This window comes from Megalops cyprinoides, chromosome 6, assembly GCF_013368585.1.
Source record: "Megalops cyprinoides isolate fMegCyp1 chromosome 6, fMegCyp1.pri, whole genome shotgun sequence".
Taxonomy (NCBI): domain Eukaryota; kingdom Metazoa; phylum Chordata; class Actinopteri; order Elopiformes; family Megalopidae; genus Megalops; species Megalops cyprinoides.
In genome coordinates this window covers 39,444,238-39,462,795 of record NC_050588.1, presented here as the reverse complement: position 1 = coordinate 39,462,795, position 18,558 = coordinate 39,444,238, and the positions used below count along the sequence as shown (strand labels likewise).

General features: G+C 46.0%; 1 protein-coding gene across 2 annotated transcripts; it reads right to left on the bottom strand.

The window, feature by feature from the left end:
* Nucleotides 1-7,551: 7,551 nt before the first annotated feature.
* Nucleotides 7,552-14,867, bottom strand: LOC118779673 (type-1 angiotensin II receptor-associated protein-like). 2 transcript variants are annotated; one of them, XM_036531857.1, is made up of 5 exons: nt 14,748-14,867; nt 14,127-14,161; nt 13,515-13,626; nt 12,817-13,015; nt 7,552-7,800 (listed from the first exon to the last, which is right to left on the bottom strand). In XM_036531857.1, exons 1-5 carry the CDS (start codon nt 14,772-14,774, stop codon nt 7,676-7,678), a joined length of 498 nt encoding a protein of 165 aa, XP_036387750.1. In that variant the 5' UTR covers nt 14,775-14,867; the 3' UTR covers nt 7,552-7,675. The 2 variants fall into 2 exon arrangements, with proteins under 2 accessions (XP_036387750.1, XP_036387751.1); XM_036531858.1 differs by lacking the exon at nt 7,552-7,800 and adding an exon at nt 9,874-10,464.
* Between the last annotated feature and the right edge of the window lie 3,691 nt (nt 14,868-18,558).

The following is an 18,558-nucleotide window of genomic DNA, read 5'->3' as shown; positions in this document are numbered from 1 at the left end:
GAAATGAAGCCGTGTTGATCTCTGGATATTTAATAAGGCTGCATACTCCTTGTTCAGCGGCTAATATAGTATTCACATTTCCGTAAATACTTTAGAATTAATTGGAAGAAGTAAATATGTGGAACAATACCGCTTTTCATTGCCACTTCAGACAATGCAATAAACGGGAAAATCGTTGATATTTTTCTCACGGCAATATGTCATAATTTGTGGGGTCTGTGTAATTAATTAATTAAAATTTAGTAATTAAAAATCTCTGTTTCAGTGATAAAACCGGTACAATAGACTCTTGCCTCTAGAGGACGCTACGAGCAAACGTGTTCAGAAAACATGAAACTAATTCTACTAAAATGGACAAGAAAGACAGCATCACTGTGAGTAAAAGCCATGAGTTTGTCAGATTTGGCCATTTGGGGATTATCTTCAAGGGGAAGCATCACACTGAAACCTGGAACTGCAGGATCGACAAGCAGAATTTCAGCAACGACAGCTGTACCCATACTGGCCGATGGACGAGGTGGCCGTTACACCCACCCCACTCCCCCACTCCGAATCCAGACTCCCGCACTCGTTTGTCAGTTTTTGCAGGTGTAGCCGTCCTCGCCTCCAGCGCTGCGGAACGTTTGTCAGCGTCAGCTCCGCGGTCTGGAGAGTCCCAGCGCGGGGGAAGGGACAGCAGTCTGCTCCTCATCTCTCCGCATCTCCCTCCGTCTCCTCCTCTTTCAGTCCCGTGTGCCACCTGAATTTATTAGATACTTCATATGAAATGCAGGCCAGTGCGAATATAGTGTAGTTATTGGTTACTGATATCACATTTCTCCGAGTGGAACAGGACTCCCTTTGGTTTGGTCAGAGAGTTGCTCTTCTTTCTTGTTACAATTGGGGCGTGCGTAATGGGCCAAACACTGACCCTGGATATTATTGTATTATTATTATTATTATTGTTATTATTATTATTATTATTATTATTATTATTATTATCTACATTTACATTTTCGTTTATGTCTGGTCTTCTTTTGCACAAATTTGTTGGATGAGCTTTATAGTTGCTTCAGTTTACAGGTGAATGCCAACCATCAGTCCCAGCACTGTGGGGGTGCTTAGGTGCCCAGTTGTCTCCTTATATCCTGATGTCTACACAGTATTTATGACTCTCTCCCCCCCCCCCCCCCCCCCCCCCCGGTTTGCAGTTACCCACCTGTATTTTCTCCTGGCGCCGAGCCAGTGAACCATCATCTACCTAGAGCCTAGAGCTGTAATTGCAGGCATGATTCACAGCGCAGCTTTGAGGCAAGTGCTCCCTCTTTGTTGCTCATTGCAGCTCAATATGTGCATTTGAGTCCCTTCCACACGACACCCTGTTCAGACAGGCAGGTTGGTGATGTTACACCGCTGTAGTTAGGACATTAATCAGCTCTGAGAGATGGCACTGCCCCTGCAAGTCCCCACTGGGAGAAATTACTGTGCAGCCGCCTGGGAAACCATAACTTTCAGAATGAATGTGTCCCCCGTGTGAAAGGTCAAGACTCATGAAAAAGCAATTAGCTGCATGAATTCAATTTGAAGGAATAAATGCATTGAAGCTCATATATACTCTCCCCTCTGCTGACCCCTGGGGCCCCCTTGACCTCATCCAGTGGTCAGTGAGACACAAAGTGCAACTACACACTCAGGAGCACAGCACCCAATTCAAGACCACTAGAATTACACACTCAGGAGCACAGCACCCAATTCAAGACCACTAGAATTACACACTCAGGAGCACAGCACCCAATTCAAGACCACTAGAATTACACACTCAGGAGCACAGCACCCAATTCAAGACCACTAGAATTACACACTCAGGAACACAGCACCCAATTCAAGACCACTAGAATTACACACTCAGGAGCACAGCACCCAATTCAAGACCACTAGAATTACACACTCAGGAGCACAGCACCCAATTCAAGACCACTAGAATTACACACTCAGGAACACAGCACCCAATTCAAGACCACTAGAATTACACACTCAGGAACACAGCACCCAATTCAAGACCACTAGAATTACACACTCAGGAGCACAGCACCCAATTCAAGACCACTAGAATTACACACTCAGGAGCACAGCACCCAATTCAAGACCACTAGAATTACACACTCAGGAACACAGCACCCAATTCAAGACCACTAGAATTACACACTCAGGAGCACAGCACCCAATTCAAGACCACTAGAATTACACACTCAGGAGCACAGCACCCAATTCAAGACCACTAGAATTACACACACAGGAACACAGAAGCCCATTCAGGAGAATAACTGTACACTCAAACAGAGACCCCTCTGCAGACTGTAAGAACTACTCAAATGCCCACCACTGTCCCCTAGATCAGGGTTTTTCAAACTCAGGACATTCATAGCTACACTCAATGTCAGACTGTGTGAAATATTTTCAAATATATCGTGGGTTTTGACAAATTAATTTTGTCTTTTGTCGCTTCAATGTCAGAACAGTGCTCGGTCTTTCCTCTGATATCCCAACCCCGCATTCATAATTGTAAGTTTGTGTGTGCATGTGAGTGTGCGTGTGTGTGCATGTGTGTGCACATAGTAAGGACCACATCATCCTGGGTGTCACTGTAAAAGGATGCTGGAGTCCCATCATGCATCATCACTCCGGGGTGCCACACCGATGTAGCTGTCCCTCTGCCCCCATGCCTGACCCCTGCAGTGGTCCTGCATGCTCCCTTCCACGTCATTGGAGGCCTTTTATATTTAGTATCTGACCGTATATTAATGTATATTCCCGTGAGTGAACAGGTAAATGAAATGGTAGCACATAGGGGCAGGTGTGTGGTGTCACTGTGCTCTTTAATAATCTACACCCCCCCCCCAAAACCTCTGCATCCAGACTCATTATACACTCCACAATATTAATCATTACCAGAGCGGTCATTCGATAATTAGGCACCAAGTCACATGGGTGCTCCCAGGGAAGAGAGAGAGGGAGGGACAGAGAGAGAGAGAAAGGGAGAGAGAGAGGGGGGAGAGAGGGAGGGACAGAGAGAGAGAGAAAGGGAGAGAGAGAGGGGGGAGAGAGTAAGGGACAGAGAGAGAGAGAAAGGGAGAGAGAAAGGGGGGAGAGAGGGAGGGACAGAGAGAGGGAAAAAGGGAGAGAGAGAGGGGGGAGAAAGGGAGAGAAAAAGAGAGTGAGAGAGAGACAGGAGAGAAAGCGTGAGGGAGCAGGAAAGAGGAGTGAGAAAGACGGTGTGAAATGTGTGCGGCAGAGAGAGCCGGTGATGACAATTCTGCCATGGTGATGCGTCTCCAGAGATGGACTCTGGGAGGAGATAGACACCTGACTCGCCTGGGTTTTCCCCTGCTGTAGGCTCCTAGGTTCTAAACGTAGGAGCACTGAGATTCTGCTGGCCACGATGTCAGCAGCACGGCATTAAGTCCCGTTCTCATTTCAGTTGGGCTCATAGCACTGTGTGCTGGGTTAGCATGAAGCACAGATGCACTGGTAACCTTAACATATTTACGGCAGGAATGTAAGTCTTTACTTGTCTGTTTTGATGTTGCCTCGTCGTATCGGTGCTCCCCCTGACAAAGTATCTTGGGTATTTAATGAAGTTCACTCTGTTCTGTCTTGTTCTGTTCAGAGTTGTATTTTTGTCTTTGAAGAGAACTCCTTTGTGACCTCAGCAGCCAGGAGATGAGCTCTTGTCAGAGTGCTGCAAAGGGCCAGTGTTTTTCACTCCAAATGGCCTTGGACTGCAAAGGAACCACAGAGTGCCCAGTATCAGCAGTGTCTCCTACATACTATGCTGTAAGCTTTGCAGAATAAAACGACCCCAGATTGCCTTTCAAGAGCTGCTTTTTGTCAACAGAAGAGCCTGCATTTTTTTTTCTTTATTCTGGCCACTCAGATACGATTATCGCCTATAATAAAATGTTTATTATTATTAGGTCAAAGAAAAAACACACAGTGAGTTCTGTGTGAACTATCCCTGGGTGCTGTGAAAGGCTTTCCATGTGGTGACAAAATGGCCAATTTCACAACACCCTCTGCACTGGTACCTCCGTGCTACACCCTCGACCTCTGCTGCTGGGAGTAGGGGACACACATTGATATGGGAATAAAATGTAACATCAAAGAATGACAAAACAACTCCCTCCCATGAACAAAGATGGAGAACCTAAGGAGAACCTTAGAGAACCTAAGGACCAGGTTGGTTACGTCATTAAATTTGTGAGTGAATAAAAAAAACCCAAACACATGGAGAAGAGCAGGTCACCTGCTAATCACAGAGCCTCCCCAGCAACACCGTCACAGCTGGAGAGGGAGACCCAGGAGAGGAGAGGCGAGAAAAAGAGAGGAAAGCGAAGGGGAGACAAGGACACCCAAGTCAGCCGCTGCCTGCAGAACAATAGAGTGCATTTCAGAGATCCCCCCTGGGCATGCACAAACACACAGAAACTGCATGCACAAACACACAGAAACTGCACGCACCACCACGCTAACGACCACGCGTACCACCACGCTAACGACCACGCGTACCACCACGCTAACGACCACGCGTACCACCACGCGTACCACCACGCTAACGACCACACGTACCACCACGCTAACGACCACGCGTACCACCACGCTAACGACCACGCGTACCACCACGCTAATGACCACGCGTACCACCATGCTAATGACCACGCTAATGACCACACGTACCACCACGCTAACGACCACGCTTACCACCACGCTAACGACCACGCTTACCACCACGCTAACGACCACACGTACCACCACGCTAATGACCACGCGTACCACCACGCTAATGACCACGCGTACCACCACGCTAATGACCACGCTAACGACCACACGTACCACCACGCTAACGACCACGCTTACCACCACGCTAACGACCACGCGTACCACCACGCTAACGACCACACGTACCACCATGCTAATGACCACGCTAATGACCACACGTACCACCACGCTAACGACCACGCTTACCACCACGCTAACGACCACGCTTACCACCACGCTAACGACCACACGTACCACCACGCTAACGACCACGCGTACCACCACGCTAACGACCACACGTACTGTCATGCTAACCATTTTCTCCATGTGTTTACAGGACATGGAGGCTTCATCTCTGAAGGCGAATGTTCCACCTTACTGCAAACATGAACATGAGTTTATGTTTACATATCTGTGATATGTAGCACAATACATTGACAAGTTACAATAAATAACAAAATGCCTGTTCAGTCAGTATATTAGAGTTTATTTCCAATCAGACGTGAACACACAGGCGCTTACAGTGAGGTGACAACTAGATGAAAAAATTCTTACATTTCACTCAGAAGAGTGGCTGGGTTTAACAGACACTCATCAGTACACTTCCCCTTGGGAACTTAAAAATAAAAATAAAAACGTAAACAGAGGCGATCTCGTCAGAAACACAGTACCATAGGTAGTAGCTGTACTGATAGTACACACAGTAGCAATAAAACGTAAGGCAGCTCTTGTTAAGAGATCTGCAACGTCTGCACAGCACTGAGACATGCAGGTGGGGGTCTGCTCAGACTTCAGTCACTTTGGCTTTTCAGTAAAGCGTAATGTAAAAAAAATGAACAGTAAAATAAAACAGCATGAAAAACATGTGGAATGATGAAGACTCAAGTCCTGACGACCCCCAGCTTGACCCTGCACACCCACAAACACTGAACTAAATAACAGTGAGCCTCAATTCAGCCATCAAGTACGAGCGGGCGTCTTCAAGACTCTGAGCAATAAATACGTACAGGACGGACACACACATCCTACTACCAACAAATTCACTGCGAGAAGATGAACCAGAAAGGGTAAAAGTTGAAGGGAGACATTTCAGACGGTTGTCCTAATCACTTTTTGCATTTCTCTTGATTGCCAATGTGGGGTCTTCCAGACTCATACAAGTGCACCCAGTCCTGACTGCCCGTAATACAGAAGCTTTTCCAGATCTATGCGAAACACGGACACTCCCTCAAATCAGGTGGTGGGGGTAGGAAGGGGGGAGCCGTTTGCTTTAATAAACAACCGTTTTGTTCCAGACTAAATACTGTATCCCTCCAGGTACAGGCACTGTGGAATTCCAGGGTAGAGCTGTGGCCCTCAAGGTCAAGGGTTGAGTGGCAACACTTTACTTTATGTAGTAAGCTACTTAACAGAAATGTGTTGGCTTGGCTTACCTACAGATGGCCCTCAGATATTTTTTATTATGTTTTGCTGTAACAATCACAATTTTGTTAATTACCAAGAAATAAAACCCCTGCAAGCCCCCCCCCCCAAGGTCCCATTTTAAATATCACCCAGATGCAGCCATAACCTTGAAACAGTTCTGCCAAGAAAGAGTGCAAAACCTCACAGTTCTCCCTCTCAGATGTGCGATTATCAGCACAAATTATATCAAAATACACAACACTTCTCATACAGCCAAACACATATAAATTCAATGTAAACTGTATTAGTAACAGACATGTTTGTGTTTTTGTAACATTCAAACCCATATAAAAGGGCACAAGAGAAAAATCTACCCCTCCCTCCGCCTGGAACACGGTTCCTATGGAAACCTGTAAGAGCGCTAATGCAAGATAAAGAAGCAAGAGGGCGAAGACAGGCTGAGATCTACATGTTAAAAGGACGTGCAGTGCATCTCCTGTTTTTATTACTACAGACACAAGAGGGAGGAAGAAAGGGAAGAGAAAGAGCACGAGAGAGAGGGAGGGGCTAACCCACTTTGATATCTACTCCATTAGTGCCACAGGACTACTCCCCTAAGATACAAATATTCCACACAGTCGACTGAAACTCCTGACTGATGTAAGGCTGCAGGACAGCTTGCCGTTGGCTCTTCCTGACTTTCTTTGGATCGGCTTTAATCGATCAGTGACAGATTAAAAAGCTACCTACGTCGCCATCTTCAAGCCAAATGCATTGTATAAATAAATAAAATGACCTAATCAAGCAAAGATGGAGCTGTTGCCTCAGGAAAAGCTATGAGACCAATCTCAAGACTGGAGAGGGGTGGGGGGCAGGGGTACGATGCAACATCACCACGGTGAGTTGCCCCACTGGCTACAACAGGTGGCAGAGATTTCTACATGCTACAATAGGGGCATGGAGTATTGTTCTGTGTACTACATTAGGGGTGTGGCAGAGATTTCTATGTACTACAGAAGGGGCGTGGCAGAGATTTCTATGCAATACATTAGGGGCGTGGCAGAGGTTTCTATGTACTACATTAGGGTGTGGCAGAGATTTCTATATACTACAGAAGGGGCGTGGCATAGATTTCTATGCATTACATTAGGGGCGTGGCAGAGGTTTCTATGTACTACATTAGAGCGTGGCAGAGATTTCTATGTACTACAGAAGGGGCGTGGCAGAGATTTCTACGCATTACATTAGGGGCGTGGCAGAGGTTTCTATGTACTACAGAAGGGGCGTGGCAGAGATTTCTATGTACTACAGAAGGGGTGTGGCAGAGGTTTCCTGGTGCTACAGTTAGGGTGTGGCACAAGAGAGATTCTTGACTTAGGGTGCAGATATTTTGAGCGGAGCATGTGTAGACTCCCCTGCCACAGCATGGGCTGACAGCCACCCTCAGCCAGCTCCTTCTCGCCCCTCCCGGCCTCCCTCAGTACGACCGCGGCCCAGACTTGGGGTCCTGTGCCTGGCCGAACGGATTGGCTGAGCTGCCGGACTGGTCCTGGTGGTCGATGGACTGGTAGGCATCCCGATTCCGGGCGACGGTGGGGAAGCCTGCACAGACACAAAGTCCACAGTCAGACCACTGCTGCGTCCACTTACATATTACATACACACATCACAGATCACGGTCAGAATACTGCTACATCCACTCACATATTCACTATACACATTACAGACCACAGTCAGACTTCTGCTATGTTCAATTGCACGTACACACACATCAGGACTAGGGCCTTGTGTCTTAGCTGGTCATTCAGAGCACCATTACAACCATTATGGAGTGTCTCTGTAGGCAGTTCTCTCCATCTAATCAATGTACCTGAGCATTGTGTCCGAATCCAAAACAAAGTCATTACTGCTGAGAGACAACAACACTAGTGTACAGTATTTTTATGGGAGGGAAGAGCGAGGCTTCACAACCCTAGAATGGGTGGAGCTAGCATATGCAATCAATGATTTGCTGATTCTAACCAGTCAGTGCATAAATGTGGACAGCACTGTCTTGTGATTGGTTCATACTGACTGATAGTACAAGGTAGCTCCACTCAGTTTCACTTTTTCACCACCACAGCTTGGTATGCTAAGGACATCAAGTTATTCAGCTGCACATGCCTGTTTATTCTTCTTGTGAATTTGGGAAGTTGGGATCTTGCAAACAGTATCAACAATACTTAAGCTCCATTATAAAAATAAGTATGCATTTTATCATGGGCTGCTTTCCTTAATTAGTGGACATTAGTATCATGAAACTGCAGACAGAGGGAAATTTGACAACATCTAGTGGCTGGAGGTGTACTGTGCAAGTGAAAAGGTTCTGGCACCTTTGCCCAAACTGAAAGGCACCTTTATACAAAGGTTTCATCACTTCTTAAAAAAATATTTTCCTAAAGGTTTATAGACACTAGAACATCAGATATAAACACCAGATGCACTTTATTTGCTGTGCCACGGTACTTATTTTGTCTAATGTCTCGAATAGGAAAGCAGGTATTGATCAGGGTACAGGCATCGCTTTCAACTCCATTAAAAGAATTTTCTTTTACTGTTGTTCATGCTCCATCTCACTTCGAGGCAACCAGGGGCTGAGGAGAATCTAAACCCAGGAAAAGTGCCTGGTTGGACATTCAGCAACAGCACTGGATCGCTCACGCACACACACACTCACACACGTGTACAGACACATGCACACACAGCCACGATGACTACAACGCTGTTATGCTGTTGCTACAATGCAGTAGGGGAAATGCTGGATGGATTTCTCCAGCCTCTGACCTCGTTCGCCTCAACTAAGACAGAAAGAGAGAGCTAAGGAGTATAGGAAGGTATTGATTAGCAAACACAAAGGACCCTGTGGTAAAAAAACAGCACCATAATTCTGAGGAAAAGCACACATGTATGACATGTAGCGAATGTCTTTCTCTTAACCCTCCACATTTCTGTACATCTTCCAGACAGCATTTATTCAGAAACATACACCTCACTGTCAAACACATCCGATTAACAAGTACACTGGATCAATACACATTTTCACCAGATATGACACTTTCCTTGAACACAATTTATTAAAAATAAACCATTTAAAAATGTATGTTCTGAATAAATTACTATTATATTATAAATATATATATGGTAATCCTGATAAAACACAACTAAACATCTGCCAAAAAGGTATCAGATATCAGAGTGGAATAATACAGTTTCCTGAGGGAAAAATTCACGTTCCGTACGCAGTGCCTAACAGAGCACCAGCCGATCACTTTGTCACTTCCCATTGTACATACTTTGCATACAGAGCAGGAGAAAAACAGGGCTACAGTGTTAACGCAGATCACTAATTAAATAATAATTTTGCCTTTTTAAACAGCTCAGTGTGAGCTGTTACCATCAAACAATGTGTAACACAAGCCTGTTGCAGGCATATTTTTTTTAGAATGAGACCTAATGTGCCATACAGAGCATGACAAGACATACATACAAAAACATACACAAACAGACATAAAAACAGAGCACAGAGAAATCCAACACAGTAGCATCTCAGACAGCATCTGCAGAGCCAGACACAGGGACAGAAGAGTCTACACTTATCATATCCATATCATCACTACACAGACAAGAGGTCCTGGGACGGTACATACACAAGCATGAGACAGACAAGGTGACCTAAATGTTGTCATGGCATCACAGTTTTTTGTATTCACATGAAAGAGGATGAGGAGGATAAAGAAAGGGGAGGGACATCTTGCACACTGATTGGAGATGACAGAAGGGAAGGTCCTGCATTCTGATTGGCTGGTTGAGGACAGAGAGGAGGCTTCGGGGATTCTGACTGGCTGGTTGAGGACAGAGAGGAGGCTTTGGGGATTCTGACTGGCTGGTTGAGGACAGAGAGGAGGCTTTGGGGATTCTGATTGGCTGGTTGAGGACAGAGAGGAGTTTGATTGGCAGGGTGATGATGACCGCAGCACAGAGGGGAGCAGCGGTCAGACTTGGTCCCCGGAGAAGAGCAGCCAAACAGAAGCGAGCAGCCAGACATGAGCAGAAGAGCTATGATAACCGGAGTGAAACCGTCTGAGGCCAGCAGGTGGAGGGGACAGAGGGCTGTCTGAGCGGGAGGGACAAGGCAGCAGCAGGAAGGGGGGCTTCAGTAGCGTCGGCCCAGCAAAGTGCTGTCCGAACTGTCCGTCGTGCACCGGCTGTCCACCGAGGTCTCCAAGTCTGGGGGCCGAGAGAAACAGGAAACGGGGACAGAATGGAGGATAAGGTAAAGGAGGGTAAGGTATGGGTCAAAGGTCAAATCACAAACAGTAAGAGGGGAGACAAGGAAGGGTAAAATCACAGACAGTGGCTCAAAGCCAAGTTTTGTGAAAAGGAAACAGTGGCAACACGAGGTCCGTTACAAAACAGGATGTGATGAAAGATCTGTGGTGTGTCTTCTTAAACCCGCCTCTGGAAAAACACAACCACGCTAACGCAATAAAGACGAAAATGAAAATGACCACTCTGTGGAAGGAATATCACCTCAGAGTATCTGAATAACCTAAAAGAATAACCTTATTTAAGCACAAATTAATTCTAGGAGGACAGTATTGAATGTGAATAAATAAAATGTAATCAACAATTACAACAACATGACTACACTATGATGAAAGAAAAATGGGAACTGTAGTTATCCTGAGATTATCCTGTGTGTGTGTGCGTGTGTGTGAGTGTGTGTGAGTGTGGGTGTGAGAGTGTGTGAGAGTGTGTGCGTGTGTGCGTGCGTGTGAGTGAGTGTGTGTGAGTGTGTGAGAGTGTGTGCGTGTGTGCAGGTGGGTGTGTGTGAGCGTTGGTGAGCATGTATGTGCGTGCGTGTGGGTGTGTGAGTGTGAGTGAGTGTGTGTGGGTGTGTGAGTGTGTGAGAGTGTGTGCGTGTGTGCGTGCGTGTGTGTGTGGGTGTGAGAGTGTGTGAGAGTGTGTGCGTGTGTGCGTGCGTGTGAGTGAGTGTGTGTGAGTGTGTGCGTGTGTGCAGGTGGGTGTGTGTGAGCGTTGGTGAGCATGTATGTGCGTGTGTGTGGGTGTGTGAGTGTGTGAGAGTGTGTGCGTGTGTGCGTGCGTGTGTGTGTGGGTGTGAGAGTGTGTGCGTGTGTGCGTGCGTGTGTGTGTGGGTGTGTGAGTTTGTGAGAGTGTGTGCGTGCGTGTGTGTGTGGGTGTGAGAGTGTGTGCGTGTGTGCGTGCGTGTGTGTGTGTGTGTGTGAGTGTGTGAGAGTGTGTGCGTGTGTGCGTGCGTGTGTGTGTGTGGGTGTGAGAGTGTGTGAGAGTGTGTGCGTGCGTGTGTGTGTGGGTGTGAGAGTGTGTGAGAGTGTGCAGGTGGGTGTGTGTGAGCGTTGGTGAGCATGTATGTGCGTGTGTGAGTGTGTGTGAGAGTGTGTGAGAGTGTGTGCGGGTGGGTGTGTGTGAGCGTTGGTGAGCATGTATGTGCGTGTGTGTGGGTATGTGAGTGTGTGTGAGTATGAGTGAGTGTGAGTGAGTGTGTGAGAGTGTGTGAGAGTGTGTGCGGGTGGGTGTGTGTGAGTGTTGGTGAGCATGTATGTGCGTGTGTGTGTGTGTGCGGGTGTGTATGTGTTTGCATGTGGGTGTGTGTGTGTGGGTGTGTATGTGTTTGCATGTGAGTGTGCGTGTGTGTGAGAGAGTGTGTGTGTGCATGCGGGTGTGTACGTGTTTGCATGTGGGTGTGTGTGTCTGTGTGCTGATTGCCACAGCTATGCACAGCCACAGTTTTGTGCCACAGTACTGACTGCACATGAGTAGCTGGGGAAGAGGAAGTAGTCATTTACCTAATCAGACTGAGGGACTGGGAAAAGGAACTGGCTACAACCCACTTTAGGAACTTGGACAATTCATAGTGGAACTGCCATCCTTCACTGAAACCAAAAGCTGAGATGGACGCAAATTAGAGTGGCTTCAATTTCCTCCCTCTTTTAATATTTAGATGCCACTTTAAACCTCAATATTTGACAATCAGCCTTTGCTGAAAGTGAGAATCAGGTCAAAAAATCACAAATAAAACATATATACTTTGCATAATATATGCAAAGGTTTCTCAATCAGCAGTTTCAAAGTTCCGTTCCTGCTTCCCTTTCTGAGCACAGCCACGTCTGTAAGGGCAGTCATATCGGACATGCTCATCTTGTGACCGTCACTTTAACTAGATTAGTGGAATCTCTTGTGATATGAATATGTGGCTCTGACTCCTCTGGAGTTCAGACTCAAAGCTGAAGGCCCTCTGTAGCTCACATACCTCAGACATCCAAGGAAAACGTGTTCTCTGCTAAACCCCTAAGTGCTTATCTCCCAGATGCATGACTGTGTACACAGCGGACAAGCCACTGCATGAACAGGTTTAAAAAAACACACCATGAAGTCCTCTGCTCTCTCTCTGTCAGCTCTGCAGGGCGAATCACCCTTCTCTTCAATCAGTAACTTCTGGGATGCAGTGGGAGACAATGCAACCCTTGTTCCACTGTGTACCCCTCTGACCAAAGCCTCAAACCCCGCCCTTGCCCCTCCCCCCAGTGGGCCCCCGCTCACCGAAGTTGACGTTGTAGTCTCCGCCCCGCTCGCGGTACATCTGATAGACAAAGAAGCAGGACACGGGTTTGAGCAGCAGGCTGAGGATGGCCATGCCCATGCTGAAGCGGAAGGCGTCGTGAGGTCGATCCACCAGCGGGTAGAAGATCCCAAAGTGGATGATGTCCGTCAGGATGGTGATGGTCATCCCCATCAGAAACTGCAAGAGGGGAATCACTGTCAGTCAGCACGGTGCCGCCACAGGTTGGGGAGGTGATGCATGCTGGGAAGTCCCCTGCTTGAAGGTGTGGACTACATTTATCAAGCTCCAGACTTCATCTCCCATCAGCCCCATAGATGAAAAGGTCTAAAGTGCTTTTCCCATCAAACAAGTTTGAAAAAAAAAACACCAGATAAACAAAGCATCAAAGGGCACATATGAGTCAGGCTTTGAAAGAGCGTAACAGATTTCCAGAAACAGCTCTGCCCCAGCAGCCAGTTCATTATCAATCTGTTTTACAGGAATCACATGGTCCACTTCTTCCAATCTGGGCAATTAATGTCCCAATGAGATTTCTGCTCTCTGAGCCCAGGCCATGTCAGATGGATGGTGAGTAGGGGCAGATCTCCCAGCCATATCCAGTTCACAGCACTGCTGCTGAACTGACTCAGGGGCTCTGAGGTGTGAGTCATGGCGAAGGGGCGGGGCTTCAGCTCACCATCAGTACCGCATCAATGGAGTCCCTCTGGGCGACGGCCCACACCCCCACTGCCAGAATGCTGAAGTTCCCCCAAATGTAGGAGGAGGGCAGTGAGGTCATCATGCAGCCCCTGTGAAGCACAGACACACAAAAATACATACACATGCACACACGCATCCACGCACACACAAACACACACCCACATCCACACATATACATACATACATACATACATACACAGACACATACACACATGCATGGACACACACACACATGCAATACTACTTAAATCTACAACAAATACTTGTAATGTAAACAAATGACTGGTCTACAGAACAGTCCACGCTTTTTTGTGAAACTCTTTTGAGTGTTGCAGAGGCAAGAGAATGCCTCAAAGACTATCAGTGGTTGTTGTAAAGTGCATTTATGAAGAGATCCATGCCTGTGCCATTGTATGAACCCGGGTATACAGAGACACATGTAAAGATTTCGTGCATTAGCTGAAGTGGGCTGTGTGAAATACTGACACCACCCCCTCCACCTCCACTGTAGTGCCGGGCTGACACACGGGCTTCATGTGGAGAGGGACAACTAGAGAAATTCCTCAGGTGTGTGGAGAAAGGCGCTCACCAGATGGTCAGTAACCAGTGAACCAGCACGATGGCCTGCAGAAAGGGCAAACACGGACACGCGTCACTTCACGGCACTCTTGCTCACTTGTCACACTTTCGCAACTGGCCCATGCACTGTGCAAGCCGTTTCGCAGTCTGTGCGGCGCTCTGTGGGGCTCTGTGGGGCGGTTAGACCGCTTTCCGAACGCCAGGCAGCGCACAACTAGCCATATTCATTATAATTCAACAATAAAGAACATGTTCGAAAGACTATATGATAAAATAGTGAGTAACAAGACCCTGCACACTTCTCGTAAAACTGCGAGTTCGTAAAGACACCGTGAGATGAGACGTTGAGATGAGTTTGTTGCTTTATCGTTAGTGCCAATTCAACTCCGCCATTTATACTATGGAACAGCGAGGAACACGTTGCTTTTTCGCCGATACAGAATACACTGCTAAAGTATTGTCAACAGTAGATAACCGATTGTAATCAAACAGCAACTGAACCACAGCTGTCACAGTTTGCCCCTTTCTTTTACCGTAACCTCAAATACTTTCATAAAGTTGCCCAACTTTCAAGAAAAAACTTAACGCCACAATTAGAAGCGTTACTTTTCATTTAAAAAATCGAGTTTACCTTGAGATTTATGGCTGGAATTTCCATGTTAATAAGCCAGTGCAGATCCTGGTACGTCCCCTTCAGCTTTTCAGGTTTTCACGTTCAAACTTACAGAACCTGGCTGCTTTTTCCTGCCTAAATTTGGCGACCCCTCCCTCCAGCGGACCAGAAAACACAAACCATGTGACAGCAGCCTGACTCCCTCCACGTGACACCCCCTGCGCCCCGCCTTCCTTCCCACGGGCATGATCATCCGAAGAAACAGCCATCGACCGTCAGATACAAGAACGATTCCAGGGGAGTTGCTTGCTTTACTACAGCATATTTACTGCGCCGAAAGAGTGCAGTCTCTGCTGCTGTTCCCTTTTCTGTAGCTCGTAATGGTTTATTTGAAAACTCTATTGGACAGGAACTCCCCTCAGCGACAGGTCAGCTATAAATCATCCACTGACCATTAACCTGAAGGTTGCTGGTTCAAATACTAGAATCATGTTAACCACAATTGGTTGACCTGACAGGTTACGTTGGATATATTTGCGTAGTTGTAAACTGCATTCTACTTACGTAGCAGTCAGGCTTTCAGTAGCAATCTTATTCCACAGTACTGCAGGTCCTCTATGGGGAAACGTTTCAAATGAGAACACAGATGGAAATGAATATCTGAATCAATTATTATTCCTTAGGGAACACAGGAGATAAGGAAAAAGGCAAGAGTCATACATGCTTTGGTTTCAGGTACCAGGTCATTGTAAGCTCAAATAATTTAAATGAAAAACTTAAATGCAAATTCTAATAATCAAAAATAATAATTGTTATAGGGCAGGACTGGGGAATGTCGGTTAGAGATCGGCATTCCTGGGGTCAGAGGGTTGTGAGTTTGAATCCTCAGCAGAGCACAACCATTGTACCCTTGAGCTAAGCATTTTACCCAAGTTGTGCCACTAAAAAGCCAGCAGCAAAAATCCATTACAAAATGGCTAAGATGTAAAAACCGCATGAGGTCGTCTCTGAAAAGAAGTACTGTAAGAAGATACCTTTAATGAACTGAGACTCCTGTAGTCAGCTCCAGTGTGAGAGATGATCTCTCCCACACTTCACTTCAATACCTTTGAACTGCCATAATCACTATCTGAAGTAAAGAGCATGTCTAATGCCACAGAGAGCATTTTACAGTGACAGCAATTCCGTCAGGGTGGATGGTGTTTAATGTCATCCCGTACAAAGGACTGGAGTTTGCTGTCAGACATCTGGGAGACATCTTAGGCTTAGAGTCTGTTAGGAAACCGCTGCCAGGATTCTGATTCTGAGAGAATGTATCAGAAGCTATGAACTTTTGATGAATATAGCGTTATTGCCCATGTACTGGCTTTGTGGTTTGAAAAAATATCATATTTTACGTACTGAACGAGACATTGATACGGAGAAAATTGCAGTGGCTGATTTTGAGTGCTGGTATTGATTTTTCCTTTTCTTTTTTAAAGTACTGTTCTGTGGTTTTTCACAGCCACCCCATAGTGCTCTCTGACAGATATTGCAGGGTCGGTGGGGTGGGAGGAGGGAAAAGACATTTCTGTTTGACAGAGACATTAAATTCTTGCCCTGCGTAATTGACCTGGTTCTGCTGTCCACCCAAAGCCTTCAGGAGAACCTAGATCTGTTGGAGGATTACTGTCAGAACTGGGATCTGGCATGAAACATGTCTAAAACAAACGCTATAGGATTTCAACTCAAACAACACTTTAAGGTGCCAAACACCGGAATAGTGCAGATCCTACACCCACTTAAGCTTAAAAATCAGCTCAACAGGGAGCATCAGCTTGGCAGTAAATGAACAGAGAGAGTGAATGCCCACAGGGCACTTTATGGCATAGAAAAAATTCAACTGCCTATAAAAATATGGATAAAATTTGTATCATTCTCTATGGTCCTGAAGTGTTGAGTGCCCTGCGAGGCTAAGAGCTGAACCTAAAAAAGAGTCCTCTCAGCCAGATGGTCCTAAGGCTGACAGCATGAATATCCACTAACACCAGCTAGCTTCAGGACAGCTCAGCACAACCCAAATCCACCAAATTACACAACAAAAACAAAATTACATCACTTACTGAGACACACAAACAAAAACACAAGGAAAATCAACGTGCAGTCTGGCCCTGAAATGCTCAGCTCAGCAGACTGTCTGACCATTGTGGAAGTCCATAAACAAAGGGAAAGATAGGCAAAGCAGACTTCAGACTGGGCTTTGAGTCCTGCAGACAGCGGCTGGCTGTGCTACTCTGTCACTTACAGGAGGTGGAGACAGAGCTGCACTCCCCGAGCAAACACTTAAGTACAGATATGCAAAGGCATATTAGTTCCCTGAAATAAAATAAATCTGCCTTGAATCTGAGAAATATACAGAAACTGAGAGGCTGTTATTTCTGAGCTGCCAGATGCCATGATCTGAGGGACAGTGACTGTAAAGATTGTGAGAGAGACAACTATTTTGTCTATTTATTTTCTTGTTGTTTTGTCTATTTATTGTCTTGTATATTTATTCATTGACTGAATGTAGCACCATGGGTCCCAGGGAAACGTTATTTCAACCTTACTGTATACTTGTATATGGATGGGCTGACAATAAATTCTCTCTTTCCTCTTGACTGTTGACTATGTTTCAGGACCGTCCTGTTCATTTGAAGCTGATTCTTACTCTTTACCATTTAGGTACGTATGTATGCCCATGTGTACTGAAGAAGACTGTCCATTTTGATTTGGCGATACAAATATATGTTTGTCTTGCCAGTAAAGTTCATTAAATTGAATTGAGAGCAAGAGAGGAAAAAAAACTTTGGGGACACAAAAGAGGTGTGTTGTCTTGGCAAAAAGTGTAGAGCCACCTGTCACAACAACTAGAAATGCCATTCATGGATTTTAATTCAATCTTTTCAATGCATTCTGGGGACACAAACTCTCCCTTATGCCAATAAAGTGAACTGAAGTGAATTGGCAATTAAACTGAGGCTGTTCCAGCAGCACTGGATGTAACTGTTGTGCTAGCCTGTGTGAGATTACAACTACCAGCCCTCATCAGGACAGCAGTAACTCACCCAATGACTCCTGAAGAGTCATTTCAGACTTTTCCTGTGTGGTGTGTAACACCGAATCTGAAAGTCCAGAGGCTGGGGTGGATGTTTTTCTTTTTAAAATGGTCAGAATGGATAACGGACTGCACATCATTTCCCTGCTGAGGCCTTGATGGACGTAGCTGGGGTTGGCAGGGGAAAAGAATGTGAGCATGTTAGGGAATGTACAGATGGGTCACGCATATCTCCTTGAGTCACCCCGCTCCGCACTGAGATCCGTTCTGTCCCTCTGCCCGGGAGAGCAGCGCTGTGCGTGTCCGACACATTTACAGGCTAAGACAAGACTCCACAAGCCTCGTAACTCCCCACTACTGGACAAGAATGAAGACACAGACACTTAAATAAATGCAAGGTTTGTTTTTCAGTAAAAAGAGAGATAATTTATGGTGACAGACAATCATAGGAGAGGGTCTCCCAGGACTACAGTTTTGTAGACAAGACCTTATCCAGAAAATGTTCAGAGAATCAAATCCACAAATTATGGACAAAACCAAAAACAAGATTGTCAACAAACTTTAACAGGTCAAAGTATTATAGTAAAGTGGCCACACTGTACATTTTTGTTGTATTACAAACACGTTTCCAGTTCATCAGTCTACACATTAACAGAATACTGCGTGTATCCTTGCTCACAGTATGGTCCTTTGCAGAAACCATTTCCTCACATTACAGAAACACTGTAACCAGTTCATCACATTCTTACATCA

What these genes read in the sequence shown, in the direction of transcription:
- LOC118779673 (XM_036531857.1), bottom strand. Translation starts at nt 14,774, where the DNA reads ATGGAAATTCCAGCCATAAATCTCAAG. An exon ending in CACTGGTTACTGACCATCTG is followed by an intron (nt 13,627 to 14,126) that starts GTGAGCGCCTTT and finishes TGTGCTTCACAG; the next exon opens with GGGCTGCATGATGACCTCAC. An exon ending in AGACTACAACGTCAACTTCG is followed by an intron (nt 7,801 to 12,816) that starts GTGAGCGGGGGC and finishes GTGTCTGTGCAG; the next exon opens with GCTTCCCCACCGTCGCCCGG.